At 39.7% G+C, this 22,746-nt stretch overlaps 2 protein-coding genes across 3 annotated transcripts in view; one reads left to right on the top strand and one right to left on the bottom strand.

Annotated features, from left to right (window-relative positions):
- PWWP2A (PWWP domain containing 2A) overlaps positions 1-7,857 on the top strand; it is a 41,355-nt gene extending 33,498 nt beyond the window's left edge. The window contains exon 4 of the transcript XR_014025526.1: positions 7,670-7,857. The gene's annotated coding sequence lies outside the window, so the exon portion shown is untranslated. The remainder of the gene's footprint in view (positions 1-7,669) is intronic.
- TTC1 (tetratricopeptide repeat domain 1) lies at positions 125-22,115 on the bottom strand. 2 transcript variants are annotated; one of them, XM_081320700.1, is made up of 8 exons: positions 22,028-22,115; positions 20,251-20,545; positions 16,314-16,374; positions 7,066-7,178; positions 5,919-5,955; positions 5,030-5,178; positions 3,638-3,692; positions 125-1,183 (listed from the first exon to the last, which is right to left on the bottom strand). In XM_081320700.1, exons 2-8 carry the CDS (start codon positions 20,536-20,538, stop codon positions 1,047-1,049), a joined length of 840 nt encoding a protein of 279 aa, XP_081176826.1. In that variant the 5' UTR covers positions 20,539-20,545; positions 22,028-22,115; the 3' UTR covers positions 125-1,046. The 2 variants fall into 2 exon arrangements, with proteins under 2 accessions (XP_081176826.1, XP_081176825.1); XM_081320699.1 differs by having other exon boundaries at positions 21,943-22,069.
- Between the last annotated feature and the right edge of the window lie 631 nt (positions 22,116-22,746).

The raw sequence follows: 22,746 nt of genomic DNA, 5'->3' as shown, positions 1-22,746 counted from the left end.
TTTTTCTTTTATCAAAACATTCTATCTTGAGGTCTTACTGAAATGAAGGCTGTGTAGTAATAAGTTTAAACACTATTGGTGAATAATGGCGTTTGGTACAAATTATACAATTGCATTCTATTCCTTAAAGATGAAACCAAATGTAATAAAAGCATATTTAATATTGCAATATTCTTTTTATGATACTGACAGAAATTACAACAAGCTGCCTATGTATCTTCTACAAGACAAGATACATTTTGTGGAAACCAATCCGATAAAGCATAAAAGGTTTGGTAGGCATGTCCAAGCAGGGATAGGCAGCTTGCTTTATAACCAGAGAATGTTGCAAATAAATTAACATTATTTTTGGTGATCAAGAACTTGAATTGTTTTACTAGACGCCCCCTCATTTATTTATTTTTTGGATTTTCAAAATAAATAAATAGATGTATTTAAAAGCCTATCAACGTGTCTTCTAAAAAAAGCATAAAATAAAATAAAATCACCTGGGGAGGGGATCTTGGAGTAGTATACAGGTGCTAACACGCACTTTCCCTCATTCAAGTGAATTTAAGCTGTTATGAAACATTTAACACTGAAAAGGCTATTTTGAATTAAAAGGCAGGCACTAATACCATGAATGATTTATTAATCTGTAACGTAAAAGTTGATTCTCTAAATAGAGAAACACTTCTCTGCCCTTCAAAGAGATTTACAAACTTCACAAATGATGAAATGATTATACTATGGCTACAGTTTTAGACACACTGACATTTTTCTAACTCGCAAAGCTAACCCCCATCCCTCCTGAAGACGAGAGATTCAGAGTGCCCAAAGTGCATGAAACATCACTGCAAGGGTCAAATAACAGTCCTCTTCTGCCCACCTCTTTTGAAAGAAACTTACACACACATACACAATGCATAGGTCTCAGTTCAAATCCTTCCAGTTTAAAGAATGGCGTTATGCATTAAAAGTGTACTCATCCATTTTGCATTCACTGAAACCACATTACCATTAAGCTTCAAAGCTCAAGATTTTGCCACGTGCAGTTTGGGCTAGTGTTATCGGTTGTTATTATTTGGATTTTGAACAAAGTTGATAGAGTAGGAGCCAGTTGACGAATCTTGCTTCACTTGGAAGTTTTCCGTTGATAAGCCAAAAGGACGGAGAACCAGGTTCCCAAGATCCTTCAGCTTGCCTGCAATATACACACATTTTAAAAAAAATCATACCTTCAACTACATTAAAAAAATATCACAATAATGGAAGGGAATTTCTTCTGACAGTGATAGCCTACAGAAGAAGGAAGTCTTAAAAGGGCTGTTAAGAATTCTATTCAGGAAATGCCAACATAAGAAGGGTGATAATTCTTTGTATCATCCACTTCCAACAGCAAATGGTCATTTTAAGAGCGCCTCCAGGGGAAAAGATGCTACATGTCCGAAATTTACATCTATACTAGTACAACTCCACAGCATGGTTTTGACAGACCGGTGGTAAACAAAACACCCGTTTTCAAACTGAAAGACTCGGTTTGCTACTACCAACATAACTTTTTAATCACAATTATTTACAGCTGCTGTGTTCATCCTAAATTCTAGAACTCCTTAGTTAACATTTTTATTTTATGGTCATCTAACGTACTACTGTAATTATACAATACCAAGTTCATGGAGAAATGAAACTGGGAGCAGCCCAGGTTAAGCACTGCCTTAAGACCATGAAAAACAAAATCAAAAGTAAGCATGTGGATGAATGATAAGAGGGAAAAGACTGAGCTGGATAAGCCTTTCTTTGCTCAACAAACAATTTGAGTTTGGGGGAAAAACGCAATCAGCTATCCACAAAGAGCATGGTTCAGTACAAGCATAGAACTAGCATAAAATCTGTTCTGTTGCTTTGAAAAAAAATACTTCAAATATTAGTTTCACTATTACTTAACTATAAGAACATTTTGAAAGCAAAATTCAGCTAAAAATGACAACAATGCTACTATATTTTTTTCAATTTCAGACAAAAACATTGTTCTATCTTGTTTTGAACCATTCAAAAAATGACTTGAAGAACTTCATAAGACTCGGGATTAAATTCAGAAATCCCTTCTGAAATGTTGCAAATGCTGAAGCAAAAACTAGTTTCTAATGAAAAGGAATTGGGCGTGGAAAGGAATTGGATGTTTTGCCATTTACTGACCTTTCAACAACTATTATTAACTCTCTACAAGTACTCCAGAGTGAAATGACCTTTTGCACCACTCAGAAACTTTTGAGAAAGTGGATGGTATAATAAATCTAATTATTATTATCATAGTTAATGTTCAATTTATAGTCTGGGACTGGTAAAAACTTAACAGTTCAAGTCCTAACCAAGGACCTAAGAGCTATTAAGGTAGCATTTGAGTATATAGGCAGTTCCGAGTAGGGTGATTTTTTGCAAAGTCAGGATATTCAGGTCTAATAAGTTCAAAATTTCCATATATCTAGGCAGCCATTTGGGTACTGATCCTATTTCTTCCACCATAGTCACTCAACTTCAATTTCCAAATCACAATATTTTGTTATTTTTTTCTAGCTGTTTCTCTTCAATTTGTGCATCACCTGGTATTGCATCATCATCATCATCATTAGACAATTTCTACAACAGATTGAGGGGAGAGCGAGTAAAGTTAAAACCTGGCAATGGCTTACAACTGGAACATTAGGAAAAAAAGAAACTGAAGGCTTAATGTTGGCTGTGTAACAACAAGCTATTCAAGCTAATGTAATCAAGGCCAGAATTTCAAAATCATCCAATGATTAAAAATTCAGATTGTGCAAAGAAGCAGAAGAAACAGTAGATCATATACAGAGCTCATGCAAGTTTGTACAAACTGATGATAAACAATGACATAACACAGTCACCCAAATTATTCACTGGAACATCTATAAAAATTACCATGTGCCACTAATGAAAAATTGGTGAAAATGTAGAGTTGAAAAAGCAGTTGAATATGAGCAAATTAATATATTGTAGGATTTCCAAATATAAACTGATAAAAGTTTTGGTTCGTAACACACTAACTACAGCTGTGACTGAAAAGAAAAACAATGATAATTCATATGGAAATAGCAAAAAAATGGAAATCACAAAGTATCAAGATCTGAAAATCAAAAGATTATTACATAAATTGGCCATGTTGGTCCCACTGAGTGCCATAACAAAGCATCTTGATTATTGATAATATAAATTATCAATAAAAACTGCAACTAGACATTGTATCCAGTCTATTATTCCCATCTTCAAAATGACTTTAAAGCTGCAGATCCCATGGCAGAAGCAAGTTTGCTGTTTGCTATTATGTAAAGGTTTGTTTCTTACTGCCAACATGAATAATTTGTATTTCTACTGTTGCAGTAGGGATGCTGTTTCTATTTTTGTAGCTGTACAGATCAGGGTGACCCAGCTCCAACCATATTTTAAGGATCTGACAAGATAAATACACATATACACAAATCCTTTTTTTTAAAGATGGCAGAATCTGAAACGAGTCTGTGGTAGTATCAAATTCTACAAATTCTACAGAAAAGGCCATTTTAAAAAGCCATGTTTTATACATATACCCTTACAGAAACCATTCTCCAGCATAAGCAAATTATATACAAAATTTACTTACCTAACATCTCAGCCTTAAGTTTTTCATTACGTTCTTCTATTTGTTTTGGCAATCTCTAAAAACAAAAGCAAACAGAAGACCAATTCTACAAACATGCTAAGCAACTTTATTCTTTATGTGGTGTGCAGAGATTGACACATCACTTGATGATGAAAAGATGACACAATTATTGTCAACACTTGCTTTAAGTTCACATATATGCCAGATCATTATCTGATACTAGAGACCCATACATACCAGTCAAAGAGTGATTTTGCTCTCATCCACGTTAAGAGAAATAGCTGAGGGGATGCAATCTTGGGCTTCCAAATCTAAGACATGCTCACCATACAACTACAGACTTAGATTTTCTTTTAGGTCATATAATTCAGAGACATAAACAGCCATTTCATAATGCACTTAAGAAACTTCCAAGGCCATTATTAAAGGCTATGGTTAAGTGTTGATGATGTTATGCAAAGAGTGGAACATCTTTATGATATTCTCTCATAAGAACATTCTGATTTTGTGATTTTTCTATTTTTAGACAACCCTCCACACCTGCCTCTTTAAAAGTAGCTATTAGGACCACACATTGCTAAAATTAAAAAGCAAATTATTGTGGAGGGGACCAAAAAGCTACAACTTTATCTTCTATTCCGAGAATTTGAAAACAAATGCTCTTGAAAAAGTCACAAAAAAGAATAAGAAAAGGGGAAAAAATCAAAATGGTGTTTTGTTCCCTCCATGGCAGATTTTTCCCACACTTGGAGACTGAACTACATCTGTGACCTATGTCTGTTAAAAGGGAAAAACATCTGACTTTCACCAAAACAATGAAAAAAACTAAATATTAAGGTAGAAATGAAATGCTCTACACACAGCTAACCCAAAATGCACGTTAACCTAATGCAAAGGCCAAATATTTTTGTTGATCACCTGTCACCTATCACCTAGTAACTTTACAATGTTAAAACAGATAATCAATGCTTGCAAAAAAAAACAACACCTGAGCATTGTCTCAATAAATAAAAAGACCTACAACTCACTGAGAATTATGAACACCTGAATTTGACTATTCCACTCAACAGACACTTCTATAATAGAGGATCTACGCACAATCTTAGCCTATTAGGGCAGCTGTCTTCCTTTAATACCAAAGTTGTGCTGCCCACCTCTGAAATAAAGCTTTAATTCAAGAAGGAAGTATTACAATGCTCTTCCCTCATCTCTTATAACTGATCCTCCAACTTGAAAAATCAGGATTATGGTTTCAGTGCCGGCCTTTCTCTTCACTTCCTATTCTTTTGGATCATGCTTCTTAGACTGCCATCTTTCACCTGTGTCCTGAAAAGTTCAGTGCTTTAATGGTATTACTATAACCACCTCCTTGATTACATAAAATAAGTTTACCATGCAAGCTTCCCTTGCTTGATATATCGATGGATCTTTTTCCAACAGATTTTTGTAATCCTCTAAAGCTTCATCTAGTTTTTCTGTTTTTTCATATAGTTCTGCCCTCCTCAACAGTGCTTTGATATAGTTTGGGTTTAACTCTAGAGCTGGAAAAACAAGAAGAGAGCAATAATACATCTTATTTGCATATTTCTACAAGATACCTGTAAAATCATGCTGCTGTGTGTGTGTGTGTGTGTAAAGATATGTCCTTAAATTATTTAGAACTCAACATTTCTAACTCTATTACATACTAGACCCTGAATCTATTATTCATAAGACTGAAAACAAAAGTTTGCTTTCAATTTCACATGTCACATGAACCAACAATGTAGCTCATAAATTATTCTATCTGATTAACAGCTTAATATTCTATGAGTCCAATCCATTATTATATATTCAATAAATCATAGGTTAGTATGCATCTTAGTTAACAGTGATGGAAACCACTCTGATTTCACTGTTACTGGCTCTGCTCCATTCTACCCAGCCTATTTCCAAATCCCTATAAACCTGCCCAATTCATTTCTTCTTTTAAAATCAGATAAACCTAAGCCAAATATTTTCTATGTACTGAACCTTCCTAGTTTTATGCTCAGTTGAAAGCTTGTGTCAAACTTTATCAATCATGCACTAATTATTTAGCTGTTTATTTCAGTCATCAAATCCTCCTTGTGTAAACCAAATATTTGAGGGAGGCAAAAGGAAAAATTAACAATGCCATTGATCAGGCTTCATCCTAGTAGATAATAATATTGGATATCTGTCAAATTCCCTATAATCTCTCCCATGTATAGTCCCTAAACATAATATCCCGACCAAGAGCAAAAGCACAAGAAGAAAATACCTTTGCTGCAGTCACTTATAGCCATTTCTTTCTTGTCCTAAGTGAGAAATAACATTGACATTTTATATAAAATATAATTTTTCCAACATTCATAAAAATTGGGAAAGATTACATGGTAGCTTAAAAATATGTGCTCAGCATCTAAATCCATAACTATGGGACAGTAAATCAGTGAAATTAGAGGCTGTAGGTTGGCTAACTTATTCCAAGACACCTAAGAATTTTCCATTTGTAGAAAATAATAGTACTTAGCCTTATATACCACTCCTTTACAGCATTCTCTGGGTGGTTTACAATATCAGGATATTGCCCCCAATATTCTGGGTCCTCATTTTTACTGACCTTGGAAGGATGGAAGGCTGAGTCAACCTTGAGGTGGTCAGGATCGAATTTCTGGCAGTGGGCAGTGTTAGCTGCAGTATTGCATTCTAACCACTGCGCCACTGCATTGTACTACTGTGCCACCACATCAAGTCATAAAAGATACAACATAATTAATATCAATATGCCTTGGGTCCAAAAATTTTATTACCACTCCAATGTATACAAGAAGAGATTTTCGACTCTGGGTTGTTGTGGTGAGTGAAGCAAACCAAAAAAATTACACATCTCTGTTTGCCGTTTTCGGGCAAGTCTCCCATCAGCCTTTTCCAAGGATCATACCAGAGAGAAGAGGAGAAGAACTGACAGAAAGCCTATTGCCTAAGTTAGCAACATCCAGAGCTCCTTCACTACCTATCCTGGTCTAAACACGTCAAACAGGAAGAGCAGTTTACCCAGCATACTGGCTGGGGAATTCTTGGAGCGAAAGTCTACACATCTTAAAGTTGTCAGGGTTGAAAAACACTGCGATAGCAAAGGCTCTTTCCCAGCATTCCTTTCAAGTGAAAGTTGGGATACGGCAAGGGACCACAGCTTGAGAGGAAAGCTGGCCAGTTAGCAAATGCTGGCAATACACTCACTCACTCTGCTGCAGCAGATCTGTTCAAACTTAATAAATTGGCACTGGCATCTGAAAGGCCAAATCAACTTTTTTCCCCCCTGGTGTTATTTCCCCCTGCCCCTGCACCTCTCCCCACATAAAAGTTCTGACAAAACTAAGACTTATCAAAACTTATCCCTTCACAATCTTGGAAATTAGTATTACCTGTTTCATTCTTGCTGCGGCTCTATTTGAATACAAAATGGATCTCTCTGTGTTACAGGAGGCTGGACAAACACGCAGGGCTTTGGCATATGAGTCTTCTGCTTCTTTATACTCTGAAGTTAGGGCAGAGGGGGGAAAAACAAATTTAAAAAACTGAAAAACACAAAACAATGCAGAAATATTTATATATTTTAAATAATTTTTCATTTTAAAATAACAGAAAAAGTAAAAAAAAAGCAAACAGTGCAGAAATATTTTTAAAAAACCAACTCTAATATGGTTATGACTGATTTGTGGGACACAATATACTTCGCCAACATAAGTTCAAAACCCCATAACTTTTAAATACAGCTCAGATTCAGGATAATCCAATCTGTAAATATGTATCATTCAGTTATGAAAAATATTTACATACAAGATGATTTCCAAGCAAGGAAATGTACAGTATGTTAAAATGATGCTAACATGAAAATATTGCATAACAGAACTTGGATTTTCTGAGATTATATATATAGTCACGTTAACACTTGATTTAGACAGCCAGAATTGAATTAAAAACTAATAAAGACTTCTTGTTCGTTTTTTTATTCCCATTGTATCGTAGGGTCCCCATTGACTTTGCCTGGTCAGAAGCCACTTGGGAAGCTTGCAAATGGCAATCCATGATTTCAGGATGCTTCAACTATCAGAAGTGTAAGGACCACATAAAAGTCACTTTTTCAGCACCACTGTAACTTCAAACAGTCATTAAACGAATGGTCATAAATCAAGGACTATCTCTACTTTCTAACAGTTTCCTCTAACACATCAGGCTTTCCTAAAATATAATGTCAACAAAGTCCTATCCTTGCCTCTACAGCAGTGGTTCTCAAATATTTTGGTCTCAGGATCCTTTACATTCCTAAAAATGTTTGAGGATCCCAAAGAGCTTTGGTTTATGTGGGGTATCTCTTAGCAGGTATTGTATTAGGAATTAAACCTGAGAAATGTTAAAACCCTTATTATTTGATTTCATTGATCCTCAGACAGCACTGTGACAACCGCTTATCTAAAGGATGGTTCACAGTTATTATTATGATTGATTATATGCCATTTAAGTCATTTCTGACTCCTAGCAACCATATAAATAGAGTTTCTTCATGACCGGCTATTTTTCCCATAATTATAACAAGCACACATTTTTAAAAGTATCAAGATCAGGAAAAAATTGTGGGCAACCATAGTAACAAATTCTTCTTCAAAGGGCCGCCAATTCTTATATAATCAAAACAATACCAGTCAAGAACCAAAATAGGATGTGAACAATTTGAAACCATCAAGTATTTCTTTGGTCTCCTGTTTCAGACTAGCTTTGCTATTCTCTCTCCCTCTCTCTCTCTCTCTCTCTCTCTCCCTCCCTCCTCTCTCTCTCTCTCTCTCTCTCTCTCTCTCTCTCTCTCTCTCTCTCGCACACACACATTATGGAGGAGGGGGCAAGCAAGCAGGTACAGAAAAAAAGAGTAAGAAAGAGTAAATCAAAGAAACTGACCCAAGGCAAGAAGAAAAAAGAAATACAGCCAAATCTAATTTACTTCAACACCATTCACTAAACCTGTCATCTTTTAATTCTTGCAATCAAGCCTTGCTTCCATTATGTCCGTCCGTATACTGTGCTACCCATTGATTTTTATTGTTTAAATTTCCCACTTTTCTCTTTTTCAGGATCTCATTAACTCCATCTAACTGCAATTTTTGTGTTCCTGCCCCTTGACCCCTTCATTCTTTAATTTTATCGACCCCTTCATTCTTTAATTTTATTCATTCTTTCTGTAAGATCAAAACACCAAACACTCACTTTTATGTTCAATCCACACTTATTCACCACCATTAATGCTTGACACTCACTTTTTGTTTTATCTGTGTTTCAGTATCCTATTCAAACAGCATGTTTTATGCATTTTCCTGACACACCCAACTCTTGCTTCCTTTGGCAAAGGTTAATTTCTTACAATAGGCTACCTATCCATTGCCTACCATCATTTGAATTTTTTAACATTTCTCCATCCATTATCCTACCATTAGTAAAAAGTGTATCAGGGTATGCAAATTTGCTCTCATTTTTTACCATTTATGTACAACTAGCAATTTTTTCACCCAATTTTGCTTACCAAGCAGTTATCTTGCTTTTTGATACATTAATTTTGAGAACCATATTCCTCTTGAGTCATAGAATCAATCCAGCATTTGCTATAAAAGGAGTTGGGTTCTAAGGCAATAATAATTCAGCATTGTCTATATACAAAAATGCATGCATATTTGTATTCCCAAAACACACATCTCATTGTTCACACAAGCATTCCTTATTCATCCATAAACCTATAAACAACCAAGGGGACAATATATAATCTTGGTTCACTCCCTAAACTATTTGGCAAACATTTATTCTCATGTGTGTTTTGCTTCCACCCTATAGTATTCCTACAGCATTCAACAACCAACCCTCAACTCCATTTTTTGTGCAAGCATTTCACAGTTCAAGCCTATTTACTTTTACTTTACTTTTATTAAATTTGTATACAGCCCTTCTCCCGAAGGACTCAGGGCGGTTAACAGGGCATATATAAATAACAATACAAAAATTAAAAAGGAATTAAACAAGTACCCAGTTAAAAATTACAATAACAATAAAAGACCCATTAAAAACCCTAACGTTCCCCATCAGGCCAGACCAGCTAGTTCAAAGAAGTGGGTCTTCAGACCGCACCGGAAGGAGCGAAGGTCCGATGCCATCCGGAGCTCAACCGGCAGTTGGTTCCATAGCGCCAGAGCGCCCACAGAGAAGGCCCTCCCCCTGGGGGCCACCAGTCGACATTCCCTGACTGGAGGCACTCTGAGGAGGCCCTCTCTGTGGGCACACACAGGGCGGAGGGGAGTTGACGCCGGCAGCAGGTGGTCGAGGTACCCCGGACCCATGCCATGTAAGGACTTGAAGATCATAACCAAAACCTTGAACCTCACCCGGAAGACAACTGGTAACCAATGTAGCTCGCGGAGCAAAGGTGTAACATGGGAGTACCGGGAAACTCCCAAGACAACTCTCGCGGCCGCATTCTGTACCAGTTGGAGCCTCCAAGTGGTCTTCAAGGGAAGCCCCATGTAAAGAGCATTGCAGTAGTCCAGGCGAGAGGTCACGAGCGCATGAGTGACCGTACACAGGGCATCCCGGTCCAGATAGGGCCGCAACTGGCGCACCAGGCAAACCTGGGCGAAAGCCCCCCTAGTCACGGCTACTATATGGTCTTCCAGAGTAAGCCGTGAATCTAGTAGGACTCCCAAGTTGCGAGCCCTATCCACGGGGGGTAAGGACTCACCCCCCATAAGAAGAGGTGGAATATTTTGAATGTCCCGGGATGCCGGAATGCACAGCCACTCAGTCTTGTCAGGGTTGAGCTGAAGTCTGTTCCTCCCCATCCAGACCCGGACCGCCTCCAGGCAACGGGACATCACAGGGGTGGTTTGGGGTCGAAATGAAAAGTTGGGTATCATCGGCATACTGATGATACCCAACTCCAAAACCACGAATGATCTCACCCAGCGGTTTCATGTAGATGTTGAACAGGAGAGGCGAGAGGACCGACCCCTGAGGAACTCCACAAACGAGAGTCCTAGGGGTCGACCTCTGCCCCCCTGCCAACACCGACTGCAAGCGTCCCAGGAGATAGGAGGAGAACCACTGAAGAACTGTGCCTCCCACTCCCAATCCCCTGAGACGCCGCAGCAGGATACCATGGTCGATGGTATCGAAAGCCGCCGAGAGGTCTAATAGGACAAGGACAGAGGAACAATCCCTGTCCCGAGCCCTCCAGAGATCATTCACCAGAGCGACCAATGCCATCTCCGTGCTGTACCCGGGCCTGAAACCCGATTGGAACGGGTCTAGACAATCCGCTTCATCCAGGACCAGGGGGAGCTGATGCGCCACCACACTCTCAACAACCTTCGCAAGAAAGCGAAGGTTGGAGACCGGACGAAAGTTATTCAAAACAGCTGGGTCCAGAGCAGGCTTCTTGAGGAGAGGTCTCACCACCGCCTCCTTCAAGACGGCGGGGAAATTACCCTTACTCAAGGAAGCAGATATAACTGCCTGGAACCAGCCTCGTGTCCTCTCCCGAGCTGCATAAACCGAGCTGCATATCTTATACATTCTCCAAATCAATAAATGAACAATAAACTTGTTTTATCACGTTCCTATTTTTGCAGTGACCTTGGTTCTATAAGAAAGATGAAAGGGAAGATATATTATGTAAGGGAGGATAACATATATTCTACCTGGGTGGAAGCGGAATAGCCTTATATTTCTTTAGAAGCAGTTTACTATCTGTTTGTATTTTTATACACGCACAGTACAATATACATGCAGTCAATACATATATTAGGTAAAGGTTCCCCCGCACATGCGTGCTAGTCGTTTCCGACTCTAGGGGCCGGTGCTCATCTCCGTTTCAAAGCCGAAGAGCCAGCGCTTGTCCGAGGACGTCTCCGTGGTCGTGGGGCCGGCATGACTAGACGCCAAAGGCGCACGGAACGCTGTTACCTTCCCACCGTAGTGGTCCCTATTTTTCTACTTGCATTTTTACGTGCTTTCGAACTACTAGGTTGGCAGAAGCTGGGACGAGTAACAGGCGCTCACTCTGTTACGCGGCACTCGGGATTCGGCCCGCCAAACTGCTGACCTTCTGATCGACAAGCTCAGCATCCTAACTCACTGAGCCACCGCATCCCTTGTAATACATATATTAACATATGTCTAATGGTTAAGGCACTAGACTAGAAACTGGGAGGCTGTGAATCCCAGCCCTGCCTTAGGCATGGAACACCAGCTGGGTGTCTCAGCCCAATCCACCTCACAGGTTTGTTGCTGTGGGGAAAATAGAAGGAGGAATGAATATTATTATAAGTAACTTGAGTTACTTATAAAAATAAAAAAGGTGGGATACATATGTATAAATAAGTACTATTTGTAGATCCTAAAAATTGAGATTAATAACTGAAAACCCTTGTTTTTTTATCACAATATCTATCGCTAATTTATTAAAATAGAAGCAACAACTGATAGGAAAGCTCCTAAAATACTCAACAGCATGGCAATAGTGAGAATATCAGAAACTATAGCTATTAATTCTATACATGGATGGCAAAAATTGAAGACAAACAAAGGAAATGTAGATAGGATTATCCATTATTTTTTGGAAAAGAACTGACCACCCCATCAATTACCGGTAATATCCCTGTAATTCATAAGGTATCTATCCTGTACTTAAGAATATGAGAGAAGATACCGTACACTAGTATACTAGGATCAAGAGCAGGAGGTATATGATAGGAAAAAAAAACTCCAAGGATCTTCCAAACAAAGAACAGCGGTCATGATGCCACCATAAAATAAGAGCAATCACAGGACCAATAGTACCTAGAAACCAAGCTCTACAAGACTGTGGCAATTCTCAGAGCTCATTTTTGAAGTTAAGCCTAATCTGAAAAAGTTCAGCAGACTTTGGTATCAAGAGAATCCAGAAACACTGGGGGCACCAGAATCCAGACTGGGCATGTGATTGGCTGGAGAGGAATTAAAGGTTCCAGTGAAGATAAAGGAAATGATGACGCTGCTGCCCTTTTTCCATTTCCCTCATGTAGAAGAGCAGATTTCTCTTTTCAATCTCTCAATACCAGAGCATGTTTATGCAGAATCACCCATGCTGTATTAATTCCTGGATTAAGATAGTTAACTCAGCATAACATAACATATCTAAGGGAACACCTGCTGCCGGCATCAACTTCCCATCGTCCTGTGCGCTCCCACAGGGAGGGCGTTCTCAGGGTGCCGGCGGTTAAGGAGTGCCAGCGGGTGATCCCCAGGGGGAGGGCATTCTCTGTGGGCGCGCCTGCCCTTTTGAATGATTTACCGGTGGAACTTCGGACCGCCCCCGATCTGCGTTCATTTCACCGGGACCTGAAAACCTGGTTTTTTGATCTATCAGGCCTGGACTGAAGGGGTTTTAGCTTTTAATATTGTTTTAATTGTTGGGCTTAATTAATTTAATCTATTTTAATTTTATACTATTTTTATATTGTATTTTATGCTGCCCTGTAAACCGCCCTGAGTCCTTCGGGAATAGGGCGGTATAAAAATTTAAATAAATAAATAAATAAATAAATAAATAAATAACCCCAAGGTAGCTGTTTGAGATATTCATGAAGAGCCAACTAACTGTTCTGCCAAGGGCAGAAGCCCTCAGCCAATGGAAGCCAAAGGAAGGGCAACGGTTGTAAGGTCAACCAGCACACACACCGCAAACCATGTTGGAAGCTGCTGATCATTCATGAGGCTTTCGTCTTCTTCCTCCTGCCTTTTGCAAAACATTCCTTTTTGCTTTTGGCACACTTTGCAGTGCGTGACTGGCAGCTACTCACCAGGCTCAAGGTTGACTCAGCCTTCCATCCTTCCGAGGTAGGTAAAATGAGGACCCAGATTGTTGGGGGCAATTAAGCTGACTTTGTAATAATGCCGCTTGGGGTGTGTGTGAAAGCCCTAATAAGCAGGCATATACATAGAATGAAGGCTACTGCTAAGCTTGTAAGCCGCCCTGACTCTTCGGAGAAGGGCGGGATATAAATGGAATTAAAATAAATAAATAAAAATAAAAAAATTTGTCTTTTTCCTCCTGCAAAGCACTTCGCAGGAGGAAGGGGAAAACTTCACAAATGGCAAGCAGCAGCTTCCAACGTGCACTGCGGAGGGTGCACCAGAAGTGCCCCTGAAGGGAGAAGGCAGCCCAACAACAACCAGCAACTTTCCATGTGCGCTGAGGAAGGTGCATCAGAAATGCCCACAGGCTCTCTCTGCAAAGACACCAAAGGCAGTTGAGGCCTTCGGCTTCTGCCACCGCAGCTGGGCACAAAAGGCAACAGGTCAGTGTGGAGAGCTGGGAAAGGTGGAAATTGGGCAAAGGGACACTTGCTGAGGTTTGCTGGGGCTTCTTGGGCACTGCAGCTTAGTGCCCCATTGCTGGGGCAGGCAGGGATGCCGAGGCTTCCTGGAGGGCTGCAAGTGCCAAGGGGCAGAGATGTGTGTTAGGCAGGCAGCTTGGGAGAGCTAGAATTTGAGGCTGGGAGGGACCAAGCCCAGAATGGTTTGGATTTGGATGGGCACTCACTTAGCAACCCGTTATTCTTGGTTAACAACGGTAGCAAGAGTGCCAAGACTATAATCACTAATGGATGCAGTCACATGACATCTCACTTTATGACTAGGGTCGTACGTCAAGGACTACCTATACTGGGAAAAGCAACCAGGAGCATATATAGTAAGAATATGCTTCCTCTCCAAAATCAGCTCAGGTATAGCAAATTGCCAATCAACACAAGAACAGGTCCTTTGTGCTTGCTGCACAAAGGAAGTAGCCATGACTACTTTTCAACCATTTTAAGATAACTTATAATCATCAATGAAAGATTATTCCCAGGAATCCTGTTGGTGTTAACAGCTGGCAACAGACTCATGTTTATCTCTACCAAAATGTGTCTCTCACTGAATCTAACAATCCCAACATCTAAATGCAAGCAACCTTGCAGCTTTTTTTCCAACATAGGAAGGCTTTCATTAACGTAACAGGGAGAAAATTATTATCATCCTCTAGCACTCCCATCTTCAAGCCAAAATCTGCTCCAGACTACTGTGGCAAGTTTGGAACAGAAGTCCACTAATACAATATTAGATTTCATTCCTACCTCCTTAACTTACAGCACCTTATTCTAAACACTATGGCAAAATCTTAAATTGAAACAATTCTGAAGGATACTGTGTATCCCAAAGATAGCTACCGTATATACTTGAGTATAAGCCGACTCGAGTATAAGCCGAGACCCCCAATTTCACCCCCAAAAACTGGAAAAAGTTATTGACTCGAGTATAAGCCGATCTGCTGTTCTGCAAGCCTCCGCCGCCGGCGGAGGCTGGATCCGCGCTCTGCAAGCCTCTGCCGCCAGCAGAGGCTCGATCCGCCATTTTGCAAGCCTGAATACACAGGAATACCCTGTGTGGCCGCGGCTCTCGGGGAAGCCCTGGCTGTCCGCTTCCTCGCTCCACGCTGCCATTCGGGGCCCGCGCATTCCCCGGGCAAATCGCGGCGCCCAGCAGGCGAGGAAACACGCCCGCTCCAGTCGCCCCCCCCTTCCCTCAGGAGACGCGAAGCAAGTGACCGCCCGGAGCTTACCGAGGACTTGCGCGCGGCCGAGGCTTCGGTGCTTCCAGGATCGCGCGCACCTCTCCCAAGCCGCCGCCGTCCGGAGACCTGCCGAAGTTTGGGGAGGTTTGGGGAGGTGCGCGCGCACCTCCCCAAACCTCCCCAAACGTCCGGACCTCCGCGCCCTGCCTGCCTGCTTCTTTCCGCTGCGGAAAGAAGCAGGCAGGCAGGGCGCGGAGGTCCGGAGACCTGCCGACATTTGGGGAGGTTTGGGGAGGCGCGCATCTCCCCAAACCTCCCCAAACGTCGGCAGGTCTCCGGACGGCGGTGGCTTGGGAGAGGTGCGCGCGATCCCGGAAGCACCAAAGCCTCGGCCACGCACAAGTCCTCAGTAAGTTTTTTTGTTGACTGGAGTATAAACCGAACTGGAATTTTTCAGCCCAAAAAGTGGGCTGAAAAATTCGGCTTATACCCAAGTATATACGGTAATTAAAAATAAGACTAGATCACAGGTCTGCAACTCGCGGCTCCGGAGCCACATGCAGCCATCTCCTGCGGCTCCCAGTCCTCTGCCATGTGCAGTCCAAAAAAAAAAAAAAGTGGGACTAAAAAAGTTCAACCAATCAATTCAAATATGCAGGGTAGGTGCATATCTCGCCTTGGCTCCACTCTTCAGTCAAACCCTGTTCTGCGCATGTACGTGCATGTGCACACATTTTTTGCGGCTCCCAGTTTTTCCTTTTGTGAGGGAACCGGTTCCGAGTGGCTCTTTCACTGTTTCAGGTTGCTGACCCCTGGACTAGATAAATCCTTTGAGGATTTCATTGATTACTATGTTGCATTACTTGCTAGTCTTGTGCTACCAGATGTCCAGATATGTTGAATTCTTATTAATCTGGGCCATACTGACTGGGATAGTTATTCTGGAAGAATTATCCTGCACCAACTTAGAATCTGTCTTTAGGCAGCATTTGGAGGCCCAAACATGAACAAAAGTTTGAATATTGTCATAAGCCATTTGCTTACCTCCATTTTTAAATTGTTTATTTCCTTCTTCTTTTAATGTTGAGCTTTCATTTCTTCTTGTCTACAACAAAAATATGTTTGAATGAATTAACACAATAATTAACATTTGATACCACTGTTTGAAATTAAAATCAATTATCCATGACAAATAGCAAACACTACCAAATTTTTTACTGTCTAATATCTTAGTTCCCTATTTTGTGATTAATTTTTAAAATTTCGTAGGAAGAGTATTTCAAACATTTAGACGGCATCTCCTAACCAATACTACTACCACATTTTACTACTTAAAATTCTGGAAATGAATAATCTTCTAGTGATATCTAGAGGCAAACTACAGCCGTATTAACTTTTTTAAAAAAATTAAGAACCAACTGGTATCTAATAATACAAAGTCAAATTGTCCAGACACAATTCAGATTAGTCTCCAAGCCTGAAGATAGATAATTTTATACAGAATAGGTACTACTACTTATATGAGAAGCACTTTTATTTTAGAAGACTTTATAAAATGAAGATTTATAAATAAGACTTTATAAGCCACCTCTATTATAACAACCCTGTATGGCACAATAAACACTAAAATAACAAAACAAAACTAAAATCAAAACCATAAAATAAAAACTCATGGAACCCCAGGCTGACTCACTTCTATTCATCCACAACTGGGCTGCAGCCTCATCTAAACTCAAAGCTTGTGGGGAAAACCAGGCCTTTCAGAAGATGAGGGTGGAGGCCTTCTTGATCTATGGAGGATTGGTGATCCACAGAGCAGGGTCAACAAAGTGTACTTCCTATCCTGCTGGATTACACCATTTAAGCGAAGCTTATCCACCCTATCTGACCCTGAGGGAGAGAGAATCCTTCAAACAGCCTGGTCTCATGCCTTGTATGGCTTTAAAGTTAATAACCATGACTTTGAATTGCACCTGGAAAGAAACTGAAAGGCAGTGTGGTTCATGCAACAACGGCATAATATAGACAAAAAGTAGAATGCCCAGGACTTTGTACCCCGTCAACTATAGTTCCTGCAAGGTCTTCAAGGGCAAACCTACATAAAAGTGCATTGCAGTAATTCAACTGGGAAGTGACAAAGGGCATAAATGACTGTAAGACCTGCTAGTCCAAGAATGGCTGCAATTGGTGCACAAGATAGGTCTGTGCAAAGACCTCCCTATCCACAGTTGTCACCTGCTCTTTCAGCGGGTGCCCATGAGTCCAGGTGCCTCCCCCCCCAAAAAAAAACTGCTCACCAACTCTGTCCAAACAAAATAAAAACAATGACATATCACTGAATCAGGAGGCCCAAAAATTCAAGAGCCTTGCTAGGATTGAGTTGAAGCCAGTTCCCCCTCATTCAAACTCTTACAGCCCCACAGGCACTGGGCTAGTAGTGCTGGCGTGGTGTTGCTTGGCCAGCCAGGGGTAGAAATGTGCAACTGAGTATCATCAGCAGATTAACAATGCACCCTTGTACTTGCTAGATTGCCTCTTCCATCTATCTCATGGCGACAGGCACAAGCCCTGACGCACCCCATGCCATTAATTTAGTCTTGCAGGTCCAACCCTTCACCACAAAATCTAGCCACAACCAAAAAAATATGACCATACATATAAACAAGTGTTTTTTAAAATAATTTTCGGTATTCATATCCCACTTTTAGCTCTCTGAATAAGAGCCAATCAATATTTGTAGAAAAACCAGTCTCATGTACATTTCAGTCTCCAAGGCTTGATAAAAATTATATGAATAATTTATGAAACCAATAGCTGGACTGGAAAAGAGGTTTGAAGCCTGGAAGTTGTACAGTCATGTGTAGCTTTGTTTCTCAACTTTTCACAAGGCCTAGCTTCTCAATTCCACTTCCCTTCACCTCCTAATCCCTCACTCTTTTCACAGCTCTTAGTTCTGAATAATTAATCTAAACATTCTCTACCCAATTTCCCTCTAGCACACAGTCCTCCCATGGACCTTTTCTCCTTACATCCATGATTTTCCAGTCATTAATAATCCTTGGCTCTATCTCAAATCTGTTTCCTTGATCAGGTGTTATGACATCACAAGAACTCAAGGGGTTTCAAGGCAACAGTCTATCCTGTATCATGAATATAACTAATACATATCTCAAGTCCTGTTTTAATAGAGCACAACTAAGACAGCCCACATCTAACACTGCTATCAAAATATTGATAATCATTTATAACATCAAATAGTTTGTCTTTTAATTTTAAAAACTGACTGCTTCAAACACATTCAATTATATTGACTTCTAAGCTATCTCAAATTTCCTTTTACAACCTTAACAGCAAAAATATTTAATTCCACCCCCAAACAATACAGTATCCAATTAATGAAAATTAACCTAAAGTACATATTGAGAGGGTCAATATTTAAGAGTCAAGGAAGATATTCAAAGGGTAAAAAATGGAGTTTTGTTCAGTAGTACAGTATTATGTATTCCCCCATTTTTATATTAATTTAGAATTAATACAAATAAACCCCAAAATAATCTTTCATTTCAAACATATATACTACCATTCATATTCCCACCTAGCATAGCTAACACATCTGGAAGGAAGCAAGATGGGGATTATCAGCTCAGGAAATAGCAGATTCAACAGTCAGGTTACAATATTTGTATCTTCTCAGTAAGTAACAAAAAAGATTTGACAAAAAAATCTCTAGAAAGTTTTTTATTGTGTATATATTTCATGCATGACTTTAGCCTCTTCAGATATAAGTTGTAAGCTGACTGGAAAAGCTTAAATGGAAAATTCCAAGTTTATGTACATATTTTGCTGAATCACACATCCTTTTTCCTCACATGGAAAATTAGCTCTCTGCACACAAGTCGTCCAATTCCATCTGCAGGCAGGAACTTTAAACAATGCTTCGTCTATGATTTGATTCTTTTTAGAAACGGGACTCCATTAAACAAAAATTACAAATATAATCTCTGATCATGGGAATTAAAAGCTATAGGACAAAAATATTGTTGCTTCTATTGAGTGAGAAACATAACGTAACAAAATGCTTAAATATTAATATATATGGCCATTCTTAAAGCTAAAGAAAGCTTTTAAAAAACCCTGAATCTAGAAAATAAAGCTCCAGGCAGGTCATACTACTTGAAAGCATCATGGTTAGCACTTCTTGTTAATGAAGCTATTCTCACTTCAAGAGCAGTCTTCTTTACAATGAACCAGTACACTGAATCCAACCAGTATAAACTGCTATTTCATCCAGTTCATTTTTAAATGTTCATGAGGCTTGGATTTCTTAGACTCAAAATCCAAGAAAAACACATACCGCATTCAGTTCTTTAGAAGATGCACATTGCCCATTTCAGATTTAGAGAATGACAAGCAAAACAAAATGTAATATATGGAACCGAAATAAGCAGAAGGCAAGCAAAACTAATCAAGAATGTGATAAGAAAAAAAAACATTACAGGACACTTAAATATATGAGAAAAATAATGACAAAGCTTGCAATTATACACAGCAGCATCAGAAATACTTTACATATTCCTTAGTCAAACATATTATGTATGAACCGAGAAGACAGAGTGCTGTTCTTGTATTTATCCCCCAAATGCCACATAATAAAATATTTACTAACACATTACAACCTGAATGTCTTTACAAATTAACAAGGAAGGAGATTCCATGCAGCTCTGTGGGAATACTTCGGAATAAATATGAAAATAGGTTGCAAAGTCTATTAGGAACACATTTTGAAAGAAAATTTGGACTGAACAAGGAATGTTCAACAGCCTGTGTATTAGCATTCCAAAGAGAAATAGAGAAATATTTTTGTTGCAAACACCTGCAGTTATTTCCAAGCAAGCATATGTAGAGTCACAGTAATAGTAAACAGCTATTAGTAAACAGCTATTATTTTTTAAAAAAAAAGATTTGCACCTTTAAAACATACCTCTTTTTCTTCCTCTGACATGTTTTTTTCCAGCTCTAGCAATTCTTTTTCATCTACATCCACCTCATGTTCTAAAGCATCTGTCTCGCTGTTGTTATTCTCTTCCACCACTCTTGATTCAAGAGAGTCTTTGCAGTCATGGAAAAGATCATCCTCCTCTTGACTTTCACTCACACCTTCTTTAATGACTCTGGGGATATATGCATGATGTGCAGGACTGCTCTGTTTTTCTGACAGTTTCAAATCCTCAATTAATTTTTCAGGAGCAACAGCATCTTCAGACTCCATGCTGAACCTGCAAGGCAAGACAAAGAAAAAAAATTATACAAGGCAGTAGCTTTCACAACAAAGAAAGATAGTATTTCTTTTTTTAAAAAAGGAGAATTTTGTAAAAACTGATATTCCTGCCTAAAAACATGTTTAGCATGTTTTTGTTTCATCCAGAAAACCCTGTAAGAATATTTACCTATTTCAAGACATAATTTGGGAGCTGGTTAAAATGATAAAATGATCTACACATATTTCTATACTGAAAAAAGTTATTACTTTTGGCACTATTAATCACTCAAGATCAAATGGCAAAAAGTTAACCAAAGAATAAATTAACTCCATTTTGCTTCTGTGTACCTGATGGGAAATGATCACTAACTGCAACTATTTCAAGAAAAATATTAAACTGTAATGAACTATATTGGTTTTATTTGCAAGGCACCCTGAAACCACACTTATCCCTACTTAGCAAAGCCTACGCAAACTCAACTATGCTGTTAGTATATTATTATGTTGTGCAAAATCAGAAAAGAGATCATTGAGAAGACCATGTTAATCACTGGCAAGCAAGCTGCCTTCTGTTTGATCATGCTGGATCAAGCCACTGCTCTAAATTTTTCTGCACTCTCATACAATATTTTTTCAAACCATGTTCTTTATTGTACAGTATTGGAGGTACCAGCAACTTAAAATTTCTGTTTTATCATTTAAAGGGTAGCCTTCACCAATGAATCATTTAACAGTCATAATTCCTTCAAGATTTCCCTCCCCCCAAAGAGGTTCAAGCTAACTTTTAGCCCTTGCCCCACATAGCTATTCTCTAATATGAATCCAATAATTTATTTATTTTATTTATTTATTTTATTACATTTATATACCGCCCTTTCCCGAAGGACTCAGGGCAGTTTACAGGGTGATTAAAAAACCAAGATACAAAAGTTAAAAGCAAATTTAAAAAAAATTATATTTGTCCCTGCATAAATAAAACCCCAGTTAAAATTAAGATTAATCCTCAGCCTGGGCCAGAGAGCTCGAAGAGCCAGGTCTTTCCATTTCTAAGTAACAACCCCGACCTAAAATTGCAGAGTTAGGCACCAGAAAAGCAACACCGTTGCCAGCTGATTCCCACAATCTCCAAACCGAGATCTTTTTAAAAAAAAAAAACAACAACAACCACGCGACCCGTAAACAAGAAAAGCCAAGCCTCCAACCCTGTTTCATAGTGCAAATAAATGCACAGAATATTAAATGTCCTGAACGTTTTAAAATTTGGAACCATAACCCCTCCTCCCCCAGCAGTTTCCAATGCCAGTCTAGGAAGGAAAGCATTGTCGAAATTTCGGGCAAGCTGCTCTAGGTCGCCCGCTTTTCCGAACCAGACTGGGACCCCGTTCTTCCCTATCCCTGTTTGCCTGACTCTACCAGGTCATCAGCAGCCTCTCCTCCAGCTCCAACTACTCCCACCCCGCGCCCGCACAAGCAGGCCGCTCAACCTCCGCCCGCCGACCTGACTTCTTGCGAACTTCTTCCTGCAACTGGGGAGGGGGGGTCTCCCACAAACACGCCACTTCCGGTTTCCGGTCCAAGCCGAAGGCTCCAGTCCAGCGATCTCGAGCCGAAGGAGACGACGGTGACGTTACATGCCAATCATGGGAAGAACCAATTGCTGCCAGAGGAGGCGGGATATTAGAAGCAGGAACGAGAAAGCAAGAGGCTCTTTTTATATCTGGGCTGACTTTACGCTGGTTATTCCAGATCTGATTTGTTTCTATTGTTGCGTCCTAGATTAAGGTTAATGAGGGAGCAATGGATCAATAAGGAATGATCATTACAATGACTGCTCCGTCCAGAGACCAAAGTCATTCAGGCGAAACTTCTGGAGCGAGAGGCTGAGATTTGTTATGTTTTTTCTTCTCTTTCATTTCCCTGAAGTTTTCTCTGCTGAGTTTTGTGCTTCTGACCATGTGCAGAGTGTTTTTCCACCTGCAATAGTCTATTAATAGAGTCTTCATAATCAATCTTCTGTTGCCTTTTCTATGGTGAAATAAATTACTTGGCTAGGAATAATTCTGTGATGAAACCAGGCAATTGAATTTGCGGCTACTTTGCCTGTAGGTCTGGCTTCCTACATTTATAGCTTTACAGTGGTGGTCTGAAATAAAACAACAGTCTGTGCACTGTTAACATCAAACATTTGGTTGTGTTGTACCATCTGATTGAAAAGCA

This window comes from Vipera berus, assembly GCF_964194415.1.
Source record: "Vipera berus genome assembly, chromosome: 2".
In the NCBI taxonomy this organism is placed as follows: domain Eukaryota; kingdom Metazoa; phylum Chordata; class Lepidosauria; order Squamata; family Viperidae; genus Vipera; species Vipera berus.
This window is presented reverse-complemented; position numbering and strand designations above follow the sequence as displayed.

Excerpts from the sequence above, each read along its gene's own strand:
- TTC1 (XM_081320699.1), bottom strand. Across the intron at positions 5,956-7,065 it reads CCGCAGCAAGAATGAAACAG|GACAAGAAAGAAATGGCTAT; the intron begins GTAATACTAATT and ends TTTCTCACTTAG. Across the intron at positions 3,693-5,029 it reads AAGCAAGGGAAGCTTGCATG|AGATTGCCAAAACAAATAGA; the intron begins GTAAACTTATTT and ends TTTTGTTTTTAG.